The sequence below is a fragment of the Nerophis lumbriciformis genome, linkage group LG01 (assembly GCF_033978685.3).
Source record: "Nerophis lumbriciformis linkage group LG01, RoL_Nlum_v2.1, whole genome shotgun sequence".
Taxonomy (NCBI): Eukaryota; Metazoa; Chordata; class Actinopteri; order Syngnathiformes; family Syngnathidae; genus Nerophis; species Nerophis lumbriciformis.
Genome location: NC_084548.2, coordinates 46,923,760 through 46,939,701, shown reverse-complemented (window position 1 = coordinate 46,939,701; position 15,942 = coordinate 46,923,760). Strand labels below are relative to the sequence as shown.

At 41.0% G+C, this 15,942-nt stretch overlaps 1 protein-coding gene across 9 annotated transcripts in view; it reads left to right on the top strand.

Annotated features, from left to right (window-relative positions):
* The window catches only part of camta1a (calmodulin binding transcription activator 1a), a 740,802-nt gene that overhangs the window by 272,233 nt on the left and 452,627 nt on the right, over positions 1-15,942 (top strand). Inside the window, exon 1 of one of the 9 annotated variants that reach the window (XM_061984671.1) lies at positions 10,212-10,245. The exons of the other annotated variants lie outside the window; for them this stretch is intronic. Coding sequence (XP_061840655.1) covers positions 10,243-10,245 — 3 coding nt within the window. The 5' untranslated portion in view covers positions 10,212-10,242. Of the gene's footprint in view, positions 1-10,211; positions 10,246-15,942 lie in introns of those variants that run through there. 9 annotated transcript variants of the gene reach the window in all.

The following is a 15,942-nucleotide window of genomic DNA, read 5'->3' as shown; positions in this document are numbered from 1 at the left end:
TTGTTGATGCAGTACAGCCTGAGGGATCGAAGGTCACGGGCTTAGCTGCTTACGTGCAGTGATTTCTCCAGATTCTCTGAACCCTTTGATGATATTACGGACCATAGATGGTGAAATCACTAAATTCCTTGCAATAGCTGGTTGAGAAAGCTTTTTCTTAAACTGTTCAACAAAGTGGTGACCCTCGCCCCATCCTTGTTTGTGAATGACTGAGCATTTCATGGAATCTACTTTTATACCCAATCAGGGCACCCACCTGTTACCAATTTGCCTGTTCACCTGTGGGATGTTCCATATAAGTGTTTGATGAGCATTCCTCAACTTTATCAGTATTTATTGCCACCTTTCCCAACTTCTTTTTCACGTGTTGCTGGACTCTAATTCTAAAGTTAATGATTATTTGCAAAAGAAATAATGTTTATCAGTTTAAACATCAAATATGTTGTTTTTGTAGTATATTCAACTGAATATGGGTTGATAATGATTTGTAAATCATTGTATTCCGTTTATTTTTACATCTAACACAATTTCCCAACTCATATGGAAACGGGGTTTGTAGTATCGACTATATACGTGCCTGTACTTGATATCATTACAGTGGATGTCGGGTATCGATCCACCAATGGCATTTGTTTACATTTTGATGCCGGTGAGCTATGGTGTGTAGTGAAGCATGTTTAGCTATTCTTCGTCCTGCAGGGGTGATACTTGTAAGAAACGTACTTTATTTGTCGCCATGGAGACCAGGATTAGTGATTTAGAAGTCGCTAAAACACTGCTGACGGCGGATGGACGTTAGCCGCTAGCTAGCTAGCCATGTCTTAAAGCACCTCTTCCTGAGGGTGTTTCAGTGTTATAACTTCACCCTTATCGTTAGTTTTTAGACCAAAATTCGTCCGTTCTCCCTTTTCTGTCTTAACACTGTGTCTGCTTGTAAGTACTCCGTGATTGTGTGCCACCCAACATGCTCCTCTGCTCGTAAACCAGCAATGTCACAACGTGACGACGACGCGGGCGCGGGGGGTTGCGGAACCGGTACTTTTCAGAGGCAATATAGTACCAAAAATGATTCATTAGTACCGCGGTACTATACTCACACCGGTATACCGTACAACCCTAATATATATATATATATATATATATATATATATATATAATAATAATAACTGGGATTTATATAGCGCTTTTCTAAGTACCCAAAGTCGCTTTACATGTGGAACCCATCATTCATTCACACCTGGTGGTGGTAAGCTACTTTCATAGCCACAGCTGCCCTGGGGTAGACTGACAGAAGCGTGGCTGCAATTTGCGCCAACGGCCCCTCCGACCACCACCTATCATTCATCATTCAGTTCACCGGTGTGAGTGGCACCGGGGGCAAAGGGTGAAGTGTCCCGCCCAAGGACACAACGGCAGCGATTTTTGGATGGAAGAGGCGGGGAGCGAACCTGCAACCCTCAGGTTTCTGGCACGGTTGCTCTACCCACTACGCCATGCCGCCCCACTTATATACATATATATATATATATATATATATATGTATATATATATATGTCTTAATAAGGTTATCCAAAAAATAGTGCTCGATACCGTAGTAGAGCGCAATATATGTATGTGTGAGAAAAAAAATCACAAGACTACTTCATCTCTACAGGCCTGTTTCATGAGGGGTTCCCTCAATCATCAGGAGGGGTTCCCTCAATCATCAGGAGATGACTGAGGGAACCCCTCATGAAACAGGCCTGTAGAGATGAAGTAGTCTTGTGATTTTTGTTCTCACACATACATATATGTATATATATATATATATATATATATATATATATATATATATATATGCATATTTTATATACATATTTTATTCATAGTTATGTGGTTATAGTTGTGTATTGCATTGTTCCACAACATTGCAAACAACACGTTTTGGAGCGTGATGCCATGGATTTGGAGTAAACTACTCTCAGTGGTCATAGCCGGTACACACAAAAACCTCATTTAAATATGGTGGTCTGTACTACTTATTCTTAGTAGATGATCCGCAACACGCCCACTAATAGTACATTTTTAGTTTGTGTATGTTATTTAGCACCGGTTAATTGTGCTCTTTAGTCTTTTGACCTTCAACTGTACTTCCACTGTCTTTAGTCTGCATGTACAGTATCCCATATTCTTAACTCACGAACATGCTGCAATTCACTACCCAATTTGAACCAAAACCAGATGAGGTTATTGCATTCAGTGCACAGACATATTAACACACTTATTTCCTGCATCTATGGGTTCAAGTCAAATAAACCAGGGATTTCAGTAGACAGGTTTTGGGTGGAATCGGGTGTATCTCGGATTGAAAGTTTGAAATTGGTTTCATGCAAGGACGCTTTAGTCATTTGGCGGCACTGAATAGTGTAATTCAGAGGATAATGTGGGCATTAATTGATTCTAGAGGCTGAAATAAATACACCATTGGACTCACACTAGACAGCTTTCTGCTAATTTGCATATAGAAGCCAGGGGAGTCTCTGCTAACCGCCCACCTTCCTGCCCTCATCTGTAAGGTGCAGGGAGCCTCAATGATAGCTGGCATGACTGCTATAAAATGGTGACCTTCTAAATTCCACTGTCTACTTATTTGTGCTCAATTACATTGCTCCTCTCCAATTTGAGTGATATTTAGAAGGCAGTGTTTACTGAGTATTGTTACAATGTGAGATAAATCACAGCCCATTTGTATTTTGATACGATGTAATGCTCTCACATTGGATTTTCATTGCAATATTTGTCTCGTGGAAAGCAAACACAAAATGTCTTCTGCTTATCACATTTTGAAATATCCAGAAAGAATCGACCTTCTGGCTGTTGGTTGTACAATCTGGCAGGTACTTTAAATGTGTGCTTTTTACCACAACAACAGCATCTGTCAAAGGGAAACCATATTCTGAGGGTAAGCACAAACAATCACTCCTTATAGTTTGACTTCTACTGCAGGTGTTTTCTCTTGTGCTGGACACAATTCAGATTAGAAAAGTTAAGGACTAGATTTGGGGAGTAGTAGAGGGACTGTATAAGGTCATAGTCATGGGCCTCTACGGCTAGGTGCCTTTTGGTCAAGGTGTCAGCAGCGGCTGACTCTGTGAGGTGAGGTGCTTCAATCAGTAAGTGTCCATGCACTAAATTAGTCCAATTTGTAAAATAGTTCAGCTCTAAATAAGCGTCCTACAGTCACCTTAATCCGATCGTTATCGTTTTTTGAAAAGTCGGACCAACACACCTGGATTATGCGATTGGAAACCAGATTTCTCGAGGGGGTGTGTGTGGCCGTAGAGGACACTTGGCTTCTAGTGATGGGATCGGCAGTTCCTTTGACTGTACTGAATCACTAGAATCAGTTCCTTAAATTGAGTCGTTCAAAAAATGTGTTCACCGAATCCTCCCCCCCCCCCCCCAAAAAAAAAAAATGGGGGGGGGGGGGGGGGGGGGGGCGTGCGTAGTACAGTACAGTGCAGACATTCGCGGGAGAAGCAGCAAATAGGGTGAACGCGAGTCCTTACACAGCTCTGTGCATGCAGTACACCAGGCAGTGAGTGACTGACACAGCGCCACAGTCAGCACAGTTCAGTACGTGAACCTGAATCACTTCTGCAGCAGCAGTTCTGTGTGCAGGTCGGCGAATCATGAGTCAGTCAGTAACAGCTTCCCCAGCGGCAGATCTCGGTGTGTGTCAGTTCGCGAACGACACAAGCCCTCAGCACCCAATGAACGACGCGCACAGTGACTGAACGAGAGCCTCAATGTAACGTCCTCCTCCGCGACACAGTCAGTTCTCTGTGTCAGTAGGTTCGCGAGTCCTGATTTTGTCGTTCACTGAGTGATTCAGGTCGTTAATCCGCGGTGAACGAATCGTTCGCTCAGTCTCTCCCCCCGCCCCCATGATGAGTAGCTGGCTGCGTTGTTCGCCGATGTCGAGGGTTCAGTGAGTCATAGAATGTGCCAGTTCCACTCATACCGGCATGGTCGCGGCGGAGCTCAACTGAACTGAGAAAGGAACGAATCAGTTCATGAAGTGATTCGGTTCAGTACGTTCACTCAAAAGATTTGTTCGTTCGAACAAATCGTTCGCGAACGACATAACATCATTGGTTTCACACAAGCACCAGTCTCAATGCGCGGGATACAACCCGGAAGCAGATACCATTCAATAAAAACAGCAACAAATGTAATTTTTAATTTGTAAAATCACAATTTAAAATAACAGAATATTTTGAAGTGCATCAATGGTAGAAAAAAATAAACATATTTATTTAAGAAGGTAGGTAAGGAAATGTAAAATGCAGGCTTAATTCAGACTCCCAGACAAAATACTAAGGAGATGAAAGACAATGAAGCAGGTATATTAAAGGCGATTAATAAAGCGTAAACAAACCCCTTCACGCTGCATTTGTGCAAGCCAACTGATTAACTTTCCCACAACGGTCAAGATAGTCCAGAACATTAGCAACCTTCCTCTGGATATCAAACGGTCTTTTCCTTCAGATTTAAAACTCCTTCCATCAATCCACAGAGCCTTTTGAATGAATTTAGAGACATTCAAAAGTGTTGTTTCCATGATTTTTTTGTCCGACTTTTTTTTCCGAAAACACTCTTTCGCCGCCTTTCTTTGCATCCGACCCGATACATTCTTGGTAGTAGCGTCGTGTCCGTAGTGCAGTCCAAGACATTTTCTTGATGCTGTCTGTAATCAAACATCAACATAGCCATTAGAGATGTAATATTCTTGACAATGCTAATATAAACTATGGTCAACCTGCACATTAATGCAGTTTCTATGCCGCTAGACAAAGCTCAAACAAAATCTCTTTGACATGTATGACTTAAGTGTTATTATGACAATGACAATAAAGGAATCAATTGATTGATTGGGTGATTGATTGATTGATATTTGTAATCTGTGTCAATATCACAGTGGACATCAGTTGTAAGGATCTGAAAAATCCTAGTTTGACGTCATAGGTCAACCGTAAAAATAATTCATTTATCCGCGCTAAAATGAAATAAGAACCCCACCAGAGTACGGTAAAACACAAGGCGTATGACGAATAGTTGCATTTGAGAGTGTGAATGGACACTTTGACTTCACACATAGTGTGTGAAAATACACAAAAAAAATGACTATTTGAGAAATCAAACTAATTTAGTCCATGGAAACGTAGTGAGTGATGTGAATGATGTGCAGCGTAGATATCAGAGGTCAGACAAAACTTTCCAATGGATGCTTGTGCACATTCGTACATATATTCCTCCTGTATACTAATGTGGTGCAACATATTTTAATAGGACATGTCTACAAGCCTTTGCCAAAAGTTAGCACCGAAAGGACAAAGAATTAAGCGTAGGGAGAGGTGCAGAAGAATCATTGCACAGGACACATTTCTCAAGGGTACAGCAGTGGGAGGTCCCATATGGGCTTTAGAACAGCAGGCACATACACATCCATAGCAATAACCACAGGGTCTCAATGTAGCCTAATTATGGCTGACAGAGATGAATGTATTTCATTTCAGTCAACTTTACGTCCAATTCTGTGTCGCCAACATCTGATCTGCACTCACACAAACCCTATTCATCAGACCTCCAGGTTTATCTTGTATTTTACACTGCAGTTTTGCAGACCCAAATAATTGCGTTCAGCACTGCAGGCATACAGTATGATGGCAGCACTGCAAACATTGCAAATAAAATATACTCAGTCAACTGTTAGCCTTTGGCTGCAAAACCATAGCCAGCTGAAACGTTGTTTAGTTATCCCTTGGTAATGCAACCTTAATTCTAAATGCCAAATTTAAAGAAAGCCTGTACTGTAGTTGAAATGTACATTACATTTTGTATTGTGTGGAAACAACATTTTATTAAGTTTCATTCCAAAATGGCATTTGAATCAAACATATTCACAACAGAGAGGTCACATCTACATTCGAATACATTGCTTTGACTTACAAGTGTCCTAACTTATGAGTGTTTTGAGATATGAAGTGTCTTTCGGCTAATTATTTGGCGTATAAATGCAAGCTTCCCTGAACCCTGTAAGATCTGCCCAAAACATCGACCCTCAAAGGAACGGTATGTCCTTTGAGGAGAGTCTGCTCTCCAAGGTAGATTAACACTACATCATCATTTCATAATACATACTTCATAAAATCAATGTAGTTGTTTGCTGTACATGCATTTACTAAAAGTTAGTTTTACTTTTTAAAAAGTCATTTTACATGTTAGAAACATATTTGACCAGCTTCAAGAGGTCACCAGCCATGGCTGATCAAGATGAAAACCAGCCGATTCTGGTCACTGGTCATCGATTAGAGTACAAAGAACACATGGAATCTCGCTGGAAATAACTGAAGGCCTGACCAGTTCTGTGTGACATAAAAAGGATTGTGTTGCTGGACCAGCAACTGTTGTGAACATTGATTATGGGAGCACAGAGGCATGCGGTGCTGAGAAATAAGCAATGGCTCCCTGAGAGATTGCTTCCGTTTTTTTCACAGTGATCGTAAGACCAGCACACCAAGCACAAATGTGAACACAGCCGCTGACCAACGACTGAAAAAAAGCTAACCAGGATCAATACCTAATTGATCCCAAAACTATGAGTAATGTTAAATGATGGGTGGATTGACTTTACTCTTCCAACTTCTAGGGTGGAAAATTAAATCAGTTGATGATGCTTTTTTTCAAACTGATGCAAGAAAACTATTGGGTTTTGGGTACAGTCATACATACATCCTTTTTAAAACCACTTAAATTTTACACGTTTTGAAGAGCCGGAGATTATCCAAGCTGATTTAGATTTAGCGAGAGGGTACACCTTTACCCCTGATTTCCACAGGATGTGAAAGGAATGCGGAACGTCATCGCCACGGCGGCGGACTGTTTCCGTTTTTATTTAAGTCAATGTGTCCATTTCAACCCCCTATGTAACGGTAATAACATTACATTAAATGACATGGCGGTGACATTGCGCATCCTTGCTCTAAATATACTGTATGCAGGGCTTTAAATTTTGACGATCTTTGCAACACATCGAATCACAATTTTGCTAAAATCTGCTTGTGTTGTACAGAAAGTCATGCACAAACTTTATCTGGTTTACTTCAAAATAAAATAGTTTGTCTTTAAGGTGGATCATATTTTACACTTTTAAAAGTCCTAAGGTTTTTAGACATGATTTGACCTTGTTGACCCAAATGCTGATTCTGAAGGTCCAAAGTAAAGAATCATATACGGGCATATATGGGGTCCTGTGTCAAATGGCAGCTGATATGCGGGTCTGGTAAGCAGGGGTGTGGTTAGTGGCAATGATGTTAGTGTTGTGTTATTGCCTGCTACCAAAAAATAAAGGCGAAACTGTCATCTTTTCCACGAGTGAAGTGAAGTCAATGCCATCACAGAGATGCCCACCTGTGGGTATTGATCGACAGCAAGGCTTGAGACGTTGTTCACTTCAGTGTTTACTTTATCACATTAATAAGCGCAGATTTGCGAGGTTTTTTTACAAGTCTGCGCTATTTCACTGCATCGCGAAGCCGCAACCATCCTTGCCAACCTTGAGACCTCCGATTTCGGGGGGTGGGGGGTAGGTGGGGCGGGGGTAGGGGGTGGGGCGGGGTCGTGGTTGGGGGCGTGGTTAAGAGGGAAGGAATATATTTACAGCTAGAATTCACCAAGTCATTTCATATATATATATATATATATATATATATATATATATATATATATATATATATATATATATAAGAAATACTTGACTTTCAGTGAATTCTAGCTATATGTGTATTTATTTTATTATATATATATATATATATATATATATATATAAATAAAATAAATACTTTAATTTCAGTGTTCATTTATTTACACACATAACACTCATCTACTCATTGTTGAGTTAAGGGTTGAATTGTCCATCCTTGTTCTATTCTCTGTCACTATTTTTCTAACCATGCTGAACACCCTCTCTGATGATGCATTGCTGTGTGGCACTAGAGTCTGGAATCTTCCATCTCTCCCTAGCATGGCCCAAAACCGGTCAATCTTTGCTTCCTGAAGAAGATCTTCACTGCCAAGCACTTGGTAGTCCACTACTTCTTCCCGGAGGCTATCCAGGTCCAATCGCATCTGCGGCTTGGAACTTACAAGCGTATTTCATGGCTGTATCTTCCTCGTTCGTCTGCTTCGTCTCCTTGTTGTGTGCGCAGTTGTGCACTGCACTCTCTAAAAGCCCTAGATGTTATTGTCACATATGCATGTACAGTAGATGGCAGTATTGTCCTGTTTAAGAGTGTCACAACATTGCTGTTTACGGCAGACAAACTGCTTTACGGTAGACGAAAACGTGACTGCTGTTGTTGTGTGTTGTTACCGCGCTGGGAGGACGTCAATGAAACTGCCTAACAATAAACCCACATAAGAAACCAAGAACTCGCCCTCGATCATTCTACAGTTATAACGTGATTGGGCAGGCATGCTGTTTATATTGTGGGAAAGCGGACGTGAAAACAGGCTGTCGACACGTCACTCAGGTCCGCATGAAGCTGGAGGGGGCCATGCCCCCAGCTACAGAACGGCGGAGGGGATTGCAGGAGACCAGATGGCGGTACCATTCCGTGGCGATTAGGTTTCGCTGGCGTTCCACATCCTGTGAATATCAGGCATTAAACACACAAACAGTCATCGATACACAACCAAATTTAACAACTAATTTAGTCTGCTGTTAAAGGGGCTGTTTGCAACATTTACACAGATGCCTACAGGGCGCTAACTTTCCAATGTATTTCACACAGTATATCCTACCCTCTCACTGCTCCTACGGTGTAATGACGTACATAACATGTCTGCGCGCATTAGCCTTGAGTGTAGTAAGCTAATGATAGTCTTTCAGATCGTGTCAGCTGCATTCGGGCGGAAGGCGGGATACACCCTGGACAAGTCTAATTGTGAAAAATACGCACAACGGTAAAACAAATGCATTCTGTTAAACCACTAATTCAGTTCAGTTTCCATTCAGTTTATTTCGAACATGCATACGATATAATGTAATGCATCACATATTTCCAGTTGTTTCATTACAGCACGCCCGAAAAGGAGTAGGAAGAAGTAGAGCTTATTCAATCCTACCCCTTTTCATATTATAGCAGTTGTATCCCATTTCTTTGTTCTCTGTTTCTAACAGAACAGTGAATAAATACATAAATAAAAAAATGAATATACCATAAATAAGTAAACAAATATTAAATACATAAATAATCATTATCTCCTTTTCAGGTTCAAGATGTTCATCATAATTGTTCTTCTTTGTACTTTGTGAACACTTGTGGTCTGAACAGTCTCTGAATCATATTCGTGCTTTATTTGATGTCCTTGTTTAATCCCTTCCATAATTTAATTCCACATACGGATATGCTGAAGGTCTTAAGTGTTGTACATACGTAAACGTTTTAAATTAGATTTTCCTCTTAGGTTATATTCTCCTCTTTCGTTGAGAAGAATTGTTGTACATTCTTGGGCAGCAGGTTAGAGTTTGCTCTGTACATAATTTTAGCTGTTTGCAAATGCACCCAGTCGTTGAATTTCAATATTTTTGATTTAATAAATTAAGGGTTTGTATGTTCTCTATATCCAACATTATGTATTGTCACACCCCGCCTCGGGTGAAGGTAATATAACCTTTGCAAACCAGACTTTCAAACCAAGGATGGCAAGGCACGCAGTTGTACAGTTTGCAAACATTTATTTAAATCCCTAAGTGTCAAAAGGTGAACAACAACAAGAGGAAACAAAGCACCCAAAATCTCAGTAGATGTTTGATGCATGGAGACCTGAGCTCCTGCTCAGGACAGAGAACCTCCTTCGGCAGCGACAGACAGCAGACTGTCAGAAAAATTGAATTTTCCAACTTAAATAGCCCATAGCCCCTCCCACTAGCTGGGACCAATTTGACAGAGGGAATTAAGAATGCCGTTCTTTTGTAAAATACACCATAAATAACCATCACACATCCAAAAGTATTCACATGCAGTGTATTCAGGCTTGGATAACATAACTTTTAAATGTCCAGTGTCCTTCTGTAACACCCAGCTTTTGAGAACCATGGTTCGGTCCAAATTAGGCCTAATCAGTCAAGGCAGGTGTGTTCACCTATGTAAAGCCCTCAACCCCCACCCTGACTCTTTTAGCCACCTGTTCAGAGCCATGGTGAGTGGAATGTTATAATTTGTTTGAGTGCATACTTTTTACTGACTAAAAAGATTGAATGTTTGTTGTTTGTCCATGTGGTGCTTCCTTACAAATGTGCACGGTTTGTAAGGAAGTTTAAAGGGGAACATTATCACCAGACCTATGTAAGCGTCAATATATACCTTGATGTTGCAGAAAAAAGACCATATATTTTTTAACCGATTTCCGAACTCTAAATGGGTGAATTTTGGCGAATTAAACGCCTTTCTAATATTCGCTCTCGGAGCGATGACGTCACATCGGGAAGCAATCTGCCATTTTCTCAAACACCGAGTCAAATCAGCTCTGTTATTTTTCGTTTTTTCGACTGTTTTCTGTACCTTGGAGACATCATGCCTCGTCGGTGTGTTGTCGGAGGGTGTAACAACACGAACAGGGACGGATTCAAGTTGAACCAGTGGCCCAAAGATGCGAAAGTGGCAAGAAATTGGACGTTTGTTCCGCACACTTTACCGACGAAAGCTATGCTACGACAGAGATGGCAAGAATGTGTGGATATTCTGCGACACTCAAAGCGGATGCATTTCCAACGATAAAGTCAAAGAAATCTGCCGCCAGACCCCTATTGAATCTGCCGGAGTGTGTGAGCAATTTAGGGACAAAGGACTTCGGTAGCACGGCAAGCAATGGCGGCAGTTTGCTCCCGCAGACGAGCAAGCTAAACCCCCTGGATGTCTTGGCTCCGTCCCTTATGCCACCGAAGATGATCAAGAGAAGAATATCGACCCTAGCTTCCCTGGCCTGCTGACATCAACTCCAAAACTGGACAGATCAGCTTTCAGGAAAAGAGAGCGGATGAGGGTATGTCTACAGAATATATTAATTGATGAAAATTGGGCTGTCTGCACTCTCAAAGTGCATGTTGTTGCCAAATGTATTTCATATGCTGTAAACATAGTTCATAGTTGTTAGTTTCCTTTAATGCCAAACAAACACATACCAATCGTTGGTTAGAAGGCGATCGCCGAATTCGTCCTCGCTTTCTCCCGTGTCGCTGGCTGTCGTGTCGTTTTCGTCGGTTTCGCTTGCATACGGTTCAAACCGATATGGCTCAATAGCTTCAGTTTCTTCTTCAATTTCGTTTTCGCTACCTGCCTGCACACTACAACCATCCGTTTCAATACATTCGTAATCTGTTGAATCGCTTAAGCCGCTGAAATCCGAGTCTGAATACGAGCTAATGTCGCTATAGCTTGCTGTTCTTTCCGCCATGTTTGTTTGTATTCACTATGTGACGTCACAGGAAAATGGACGGGTGTTTATAACGATAGTTAAAATCAGGCACTTTGAAGCTTTTTTTAGGGATATTGCGTGATGGGTAAAATTTTTAAAAAAACTTCGAAAAATATAATAAGCCACTGGGAACTGATTTTTAATGGTTTTAACCATTCTGAAATTGTGATAATGTTCCCCTTTAAGGTCAAACAGTGACAGTGGGGGGGTCACATGTGTTATTCTAATTCTTTTTTGTAACACCTTTAGTGAATGAAGCGCACAATTGCAGTTGTTTCCCCACATTTCTGCACAATAACTCAGATACGGTAACACTAGCGAGCAGCCATCCTCTGCCATCCTGGACACGTTAGTTGTGTCCTTGAGCAAGACACTTCACCCTTGCTCCTGATGGGTCGTGGTTAGGGCCTTGCATGGCAGTTCCCGCCATCAGTGTGGGAATGTGTGTGTGGATGTGGAAATATTGTCAAAGCGATTTGAGTACCTTGAAGGTTGAGAAGCACTATAACCCATTTACCTTCAAGTCCTTTGTAACTTTACAAATGTTGTTTGTATGAAGATTGAACAATATTGGTCCAAGTATTTATTCTAATGGTAACATAAGATAGCAGTGTTTTTTGTGATCTTTTTTGCTTTGAAAAATTTAACTGTGAGCAAGTTGTAAACATCCCTTTTAACCTAAACGCCTGACTTTGGACTTTGAGAGGTAGCTAGATAAACCCCAATAAAAGCACTAAGAGAACATGCAAACACAAACTACCATCTTGCTCTGGGGTAGCAGTACAAACCTCATTTGCTGTGTTGTTGGTCAGACATGAGGTGTTGAGGCAGAGAAAAAAGTGGATCTACAGTGGACAGTCCTCAACTCTAATCAGTTTGGGGATCCCATGGAAGCCCCATGGAAGTCCTAATGAGCAGAGAGGTAGTGGGGGTGGAGGATATCTTTTTACCCCAGCGGAGGGACTCGTAGAACAGCCATGCAACACTTTAACAGATGCCAAGTGCAGCTGTCAACAGCCCATATTCTGCTCACACCCCATTGTTTTATCTCCATTTTCTCTGTCTCTCCTCTCTTATATGTCTGTTTCTGTCTCACCCCTCTGACCATCCGTCTCACCAGTAGATCCACCGCATCCTATTAGATGTGCTCAAACAATCGTAAAGGCTAGTTGGACGTTATACTTGCTTGAACTGATTCACTCACTTCTCTTCTTTAAAGAGTAATATTGTGCCCGAGCTTACATGCAATAAACGTGTGATATGTTATTGCTTGTGCATTAAGAATTCATGAAGTGCAAACAAACCAAAAAATGATTCAGTAGGTTTTCTTGCATTGAACCAAAGCGTACTTTTTAATCGCCACCTTCATGCTTCTCTACGTTTAGATGCATTTATCATTGTCATACAGAGAAAAAAAGGAAAACTTTTTCCCTCTTCTCTCATTCTTTATGATTTTCGCACCTTTTCAGTGATTCTTCAGCGTATACTTCTATCCTTCTCCCCTGTGTGTATACTTCTCTTCTCAGTCTAATTGCATTTGAATCTGAACCCGGCATAGTCTTGTGATGGCGTCCAGCTTCAGCAACCTCCCGACCCTGCCAGTAGATTTGTGCATGGCCCTGAGCAGGTTAGTTTCCTGGGCTGCCTTGGAGGAAATATCAGATGACCTGGCACTCCACAGTAAAACCCAGGTCACTAGGGAGGGCTCCTCTCACCGTCTCCTCCCCCCCTCATGCACTTCCTGCTTTCAAGTACAGGGCAAGGTCAAAGCTTTGCGAATGCAATCCCCAGACTTCACCACAAGGCAGGCCACAGGCGTTGTCCTCTGTTTTCAAAACCAACATATTCTCTGTCACATCCTCATTGTATTAACTCAAGCTTTTCCCGCATGCAGTTTTTTATTTCTGGTAATGGTCGTGGTTTAGTGTATTTTGAACATGCATACTAGGTTATATTGAATTACATTGCATATTAACATGTCAACATGTCTGAAAAAAAAGAGTAGAATGAAGGTTATATTTATAGTATTTTGTGTCACAGCAATCACTAATAGTATGTTCACTTACTGTATTCAACGTACAGTCGTGGTCAAAAGTTTACATACACTTGTGAACAGTGTTGGGTTAGTTACTGAAAACCAGTAACTAGTTACAGTTACTAGTTACTTTGTTTCAAAAGTAACTCAGTTACTAACTCAGTTACTTACACCAAAAAGTAATGCGTTACTGTGAAAAGTAACTATTTAGTTACTTATTTTTTCCCCTTTTTTTTTTAAGGCTCCCATTAATGCCCTTTTAGCCTTCATTTCAGTACTGTTATTGCACTGGAGAATAATACAATCTGTTGATCATCTTGACATGCATTTGCATCACTGAACTCTGCTAAGCAATGTGGTCTACATACAACACACAAACAATGTGGTCTACATACAACACACAAAGACAAATATATGTTTCAAAGGGCCAATTTATTTCAGGCCAGAACAAATTGACAAAACTATTTTAAATAACTGCAACATAATGGCACTTTAACTTTAAGTAGATAGGATCTTTGATCCTAGACACAACTTACATTTAACTAAAATGTTCTTTTCTTTGTGCTCGACAAAAGAAAAGTAGTGAGAATGTTAAGACACTCGACTTCTGGCTTCACCATGATGTTATGTTAGTTGTTATGAGAGTAGCGTATGTGTGTGTGTGTGTGGCCCTTTAAGATATGACAGCATGTGAGGTGAGTGACGTCAGTGAGTGAGTGGGCGAGAGAAGTGAGGGACCGGCAACAGTGAGTGTGTGCAGGTGCTCTAGCTTGGTGGATGGCTGCGTCCAATAAAGTCACAAAGTTGCAACAAACCGCCGGGTCGTCATTCACCCTCAGCTGTAAAGACCCACTTCCGGGTAAAGTGAAGGTTGTTAGCCCCGAAGTACATAGGCCCTGGAGGAACGTCTCCCTGCGCCCCTCAACTACGGTCTGGGAACCCCCCCGCCTCCCCCCACACAAAGCACGCCTCTTCTTTTCCACCGCAGCGCTGCAATAAAACACACTCAGATCTTCTGTTTCTAGCCGATACTACATAAAAAATAACGTAGAATAACGCAGTAACGCATCATGTAGTACTGGTAACTGAGTTACTGAATATAAAAAATAATGCGTTAGATTACTAGTTACCGCCGAAACTAACGGCGTTACAGTAACGCGTTACAAATAACGCGTTAGTCCCAACACTGCTTGTGAAAGACATAATGTCATGGCTGTCTTGGTTTCCAATCGTTTCTGCAACTCTTATTTCTTTGTTATATAGTCATTGGAGCACATACTTGTTTGTCACAAAAAACATTCATGAAGTTTGGTTCTTTTATGAATTTATTATGGGTCTACTGAAAATGTGAGCAAATCTGCTGGGTCAAAAGTATACATACAGCAATGTTAATATTTGGTTACATGTCCCTTGGCAAGTTTCACTGCAATAAGGCACTTTGGGTAGCCATCCACAAGCTTCTGGTTGAATTTTTGACCACTCCTCTTGACAAAATTGGTGCAGTTCAGCTAAATGTTTTGGTTTTCTGACATGGACTTGTTTCTTCAGCATTGTCCACATGTTCTCAATAAGGTTTAAGTCAGGACTTTGGGAAGGCCATTCTAAAACCTTAATTCTAGCCTGATTTAGCCATTCTTTTACCACTTGTGACGTGTGTTTGGGGTCATTGTCCTGTTGGAACACCCAACTGCACCCAAGACCCAACCTCTGGGTTGATGATTTTAGGCTATCCTGAATAATTTGGACGTAATCTTCCTTTTTCATTGTCCCAGTTAGAACACCCAACAGGACAATGACCCCAAACACACGTCAAGTGTTACAGGAATGGCTAAATCAGGCTAGAATTAAGGTTTTAGAATGGCCTTTCCAAAGTCCTGACTTAAACGTGTGGACAACGCTGAAGAAACAAGTACATGTCGGAAAACCAACACATTTAGCTGAACTGCACCAATTTTGTCAAGTGGAGTGGTCAAAAATACAACCAGAAGCTTGTCAGAAGCTTGTGGATGGCTACCAAAAGTGCCTTATTGCAGTGAAACTTGCCAGGGGACATGTAACCAAATATTAACATTGCTGTATGTATACTTTTAACCCAGCAGATTTGGTCACATTTTCAGTAGACCCATTATAAATTCATAAAAGAACCAAACTTCATGAATGTTTTTTGTGACAAACAAATATTTTGGTATCGGTACCGGCACCAAAATGTATTTTGATACTTTGATACTTGATACTAAAAAGGGATCATGCAAAAAATGTCATTGGTTTATTTTAATTTGTTACATTAAACATATGTTTTTGCAATCAAAGAACAGTTTTGGCATTGAATAACATAGTGAACATACTAGACAACTTCAAGTTTAGTATGCAGTAACAATGTGTCATTT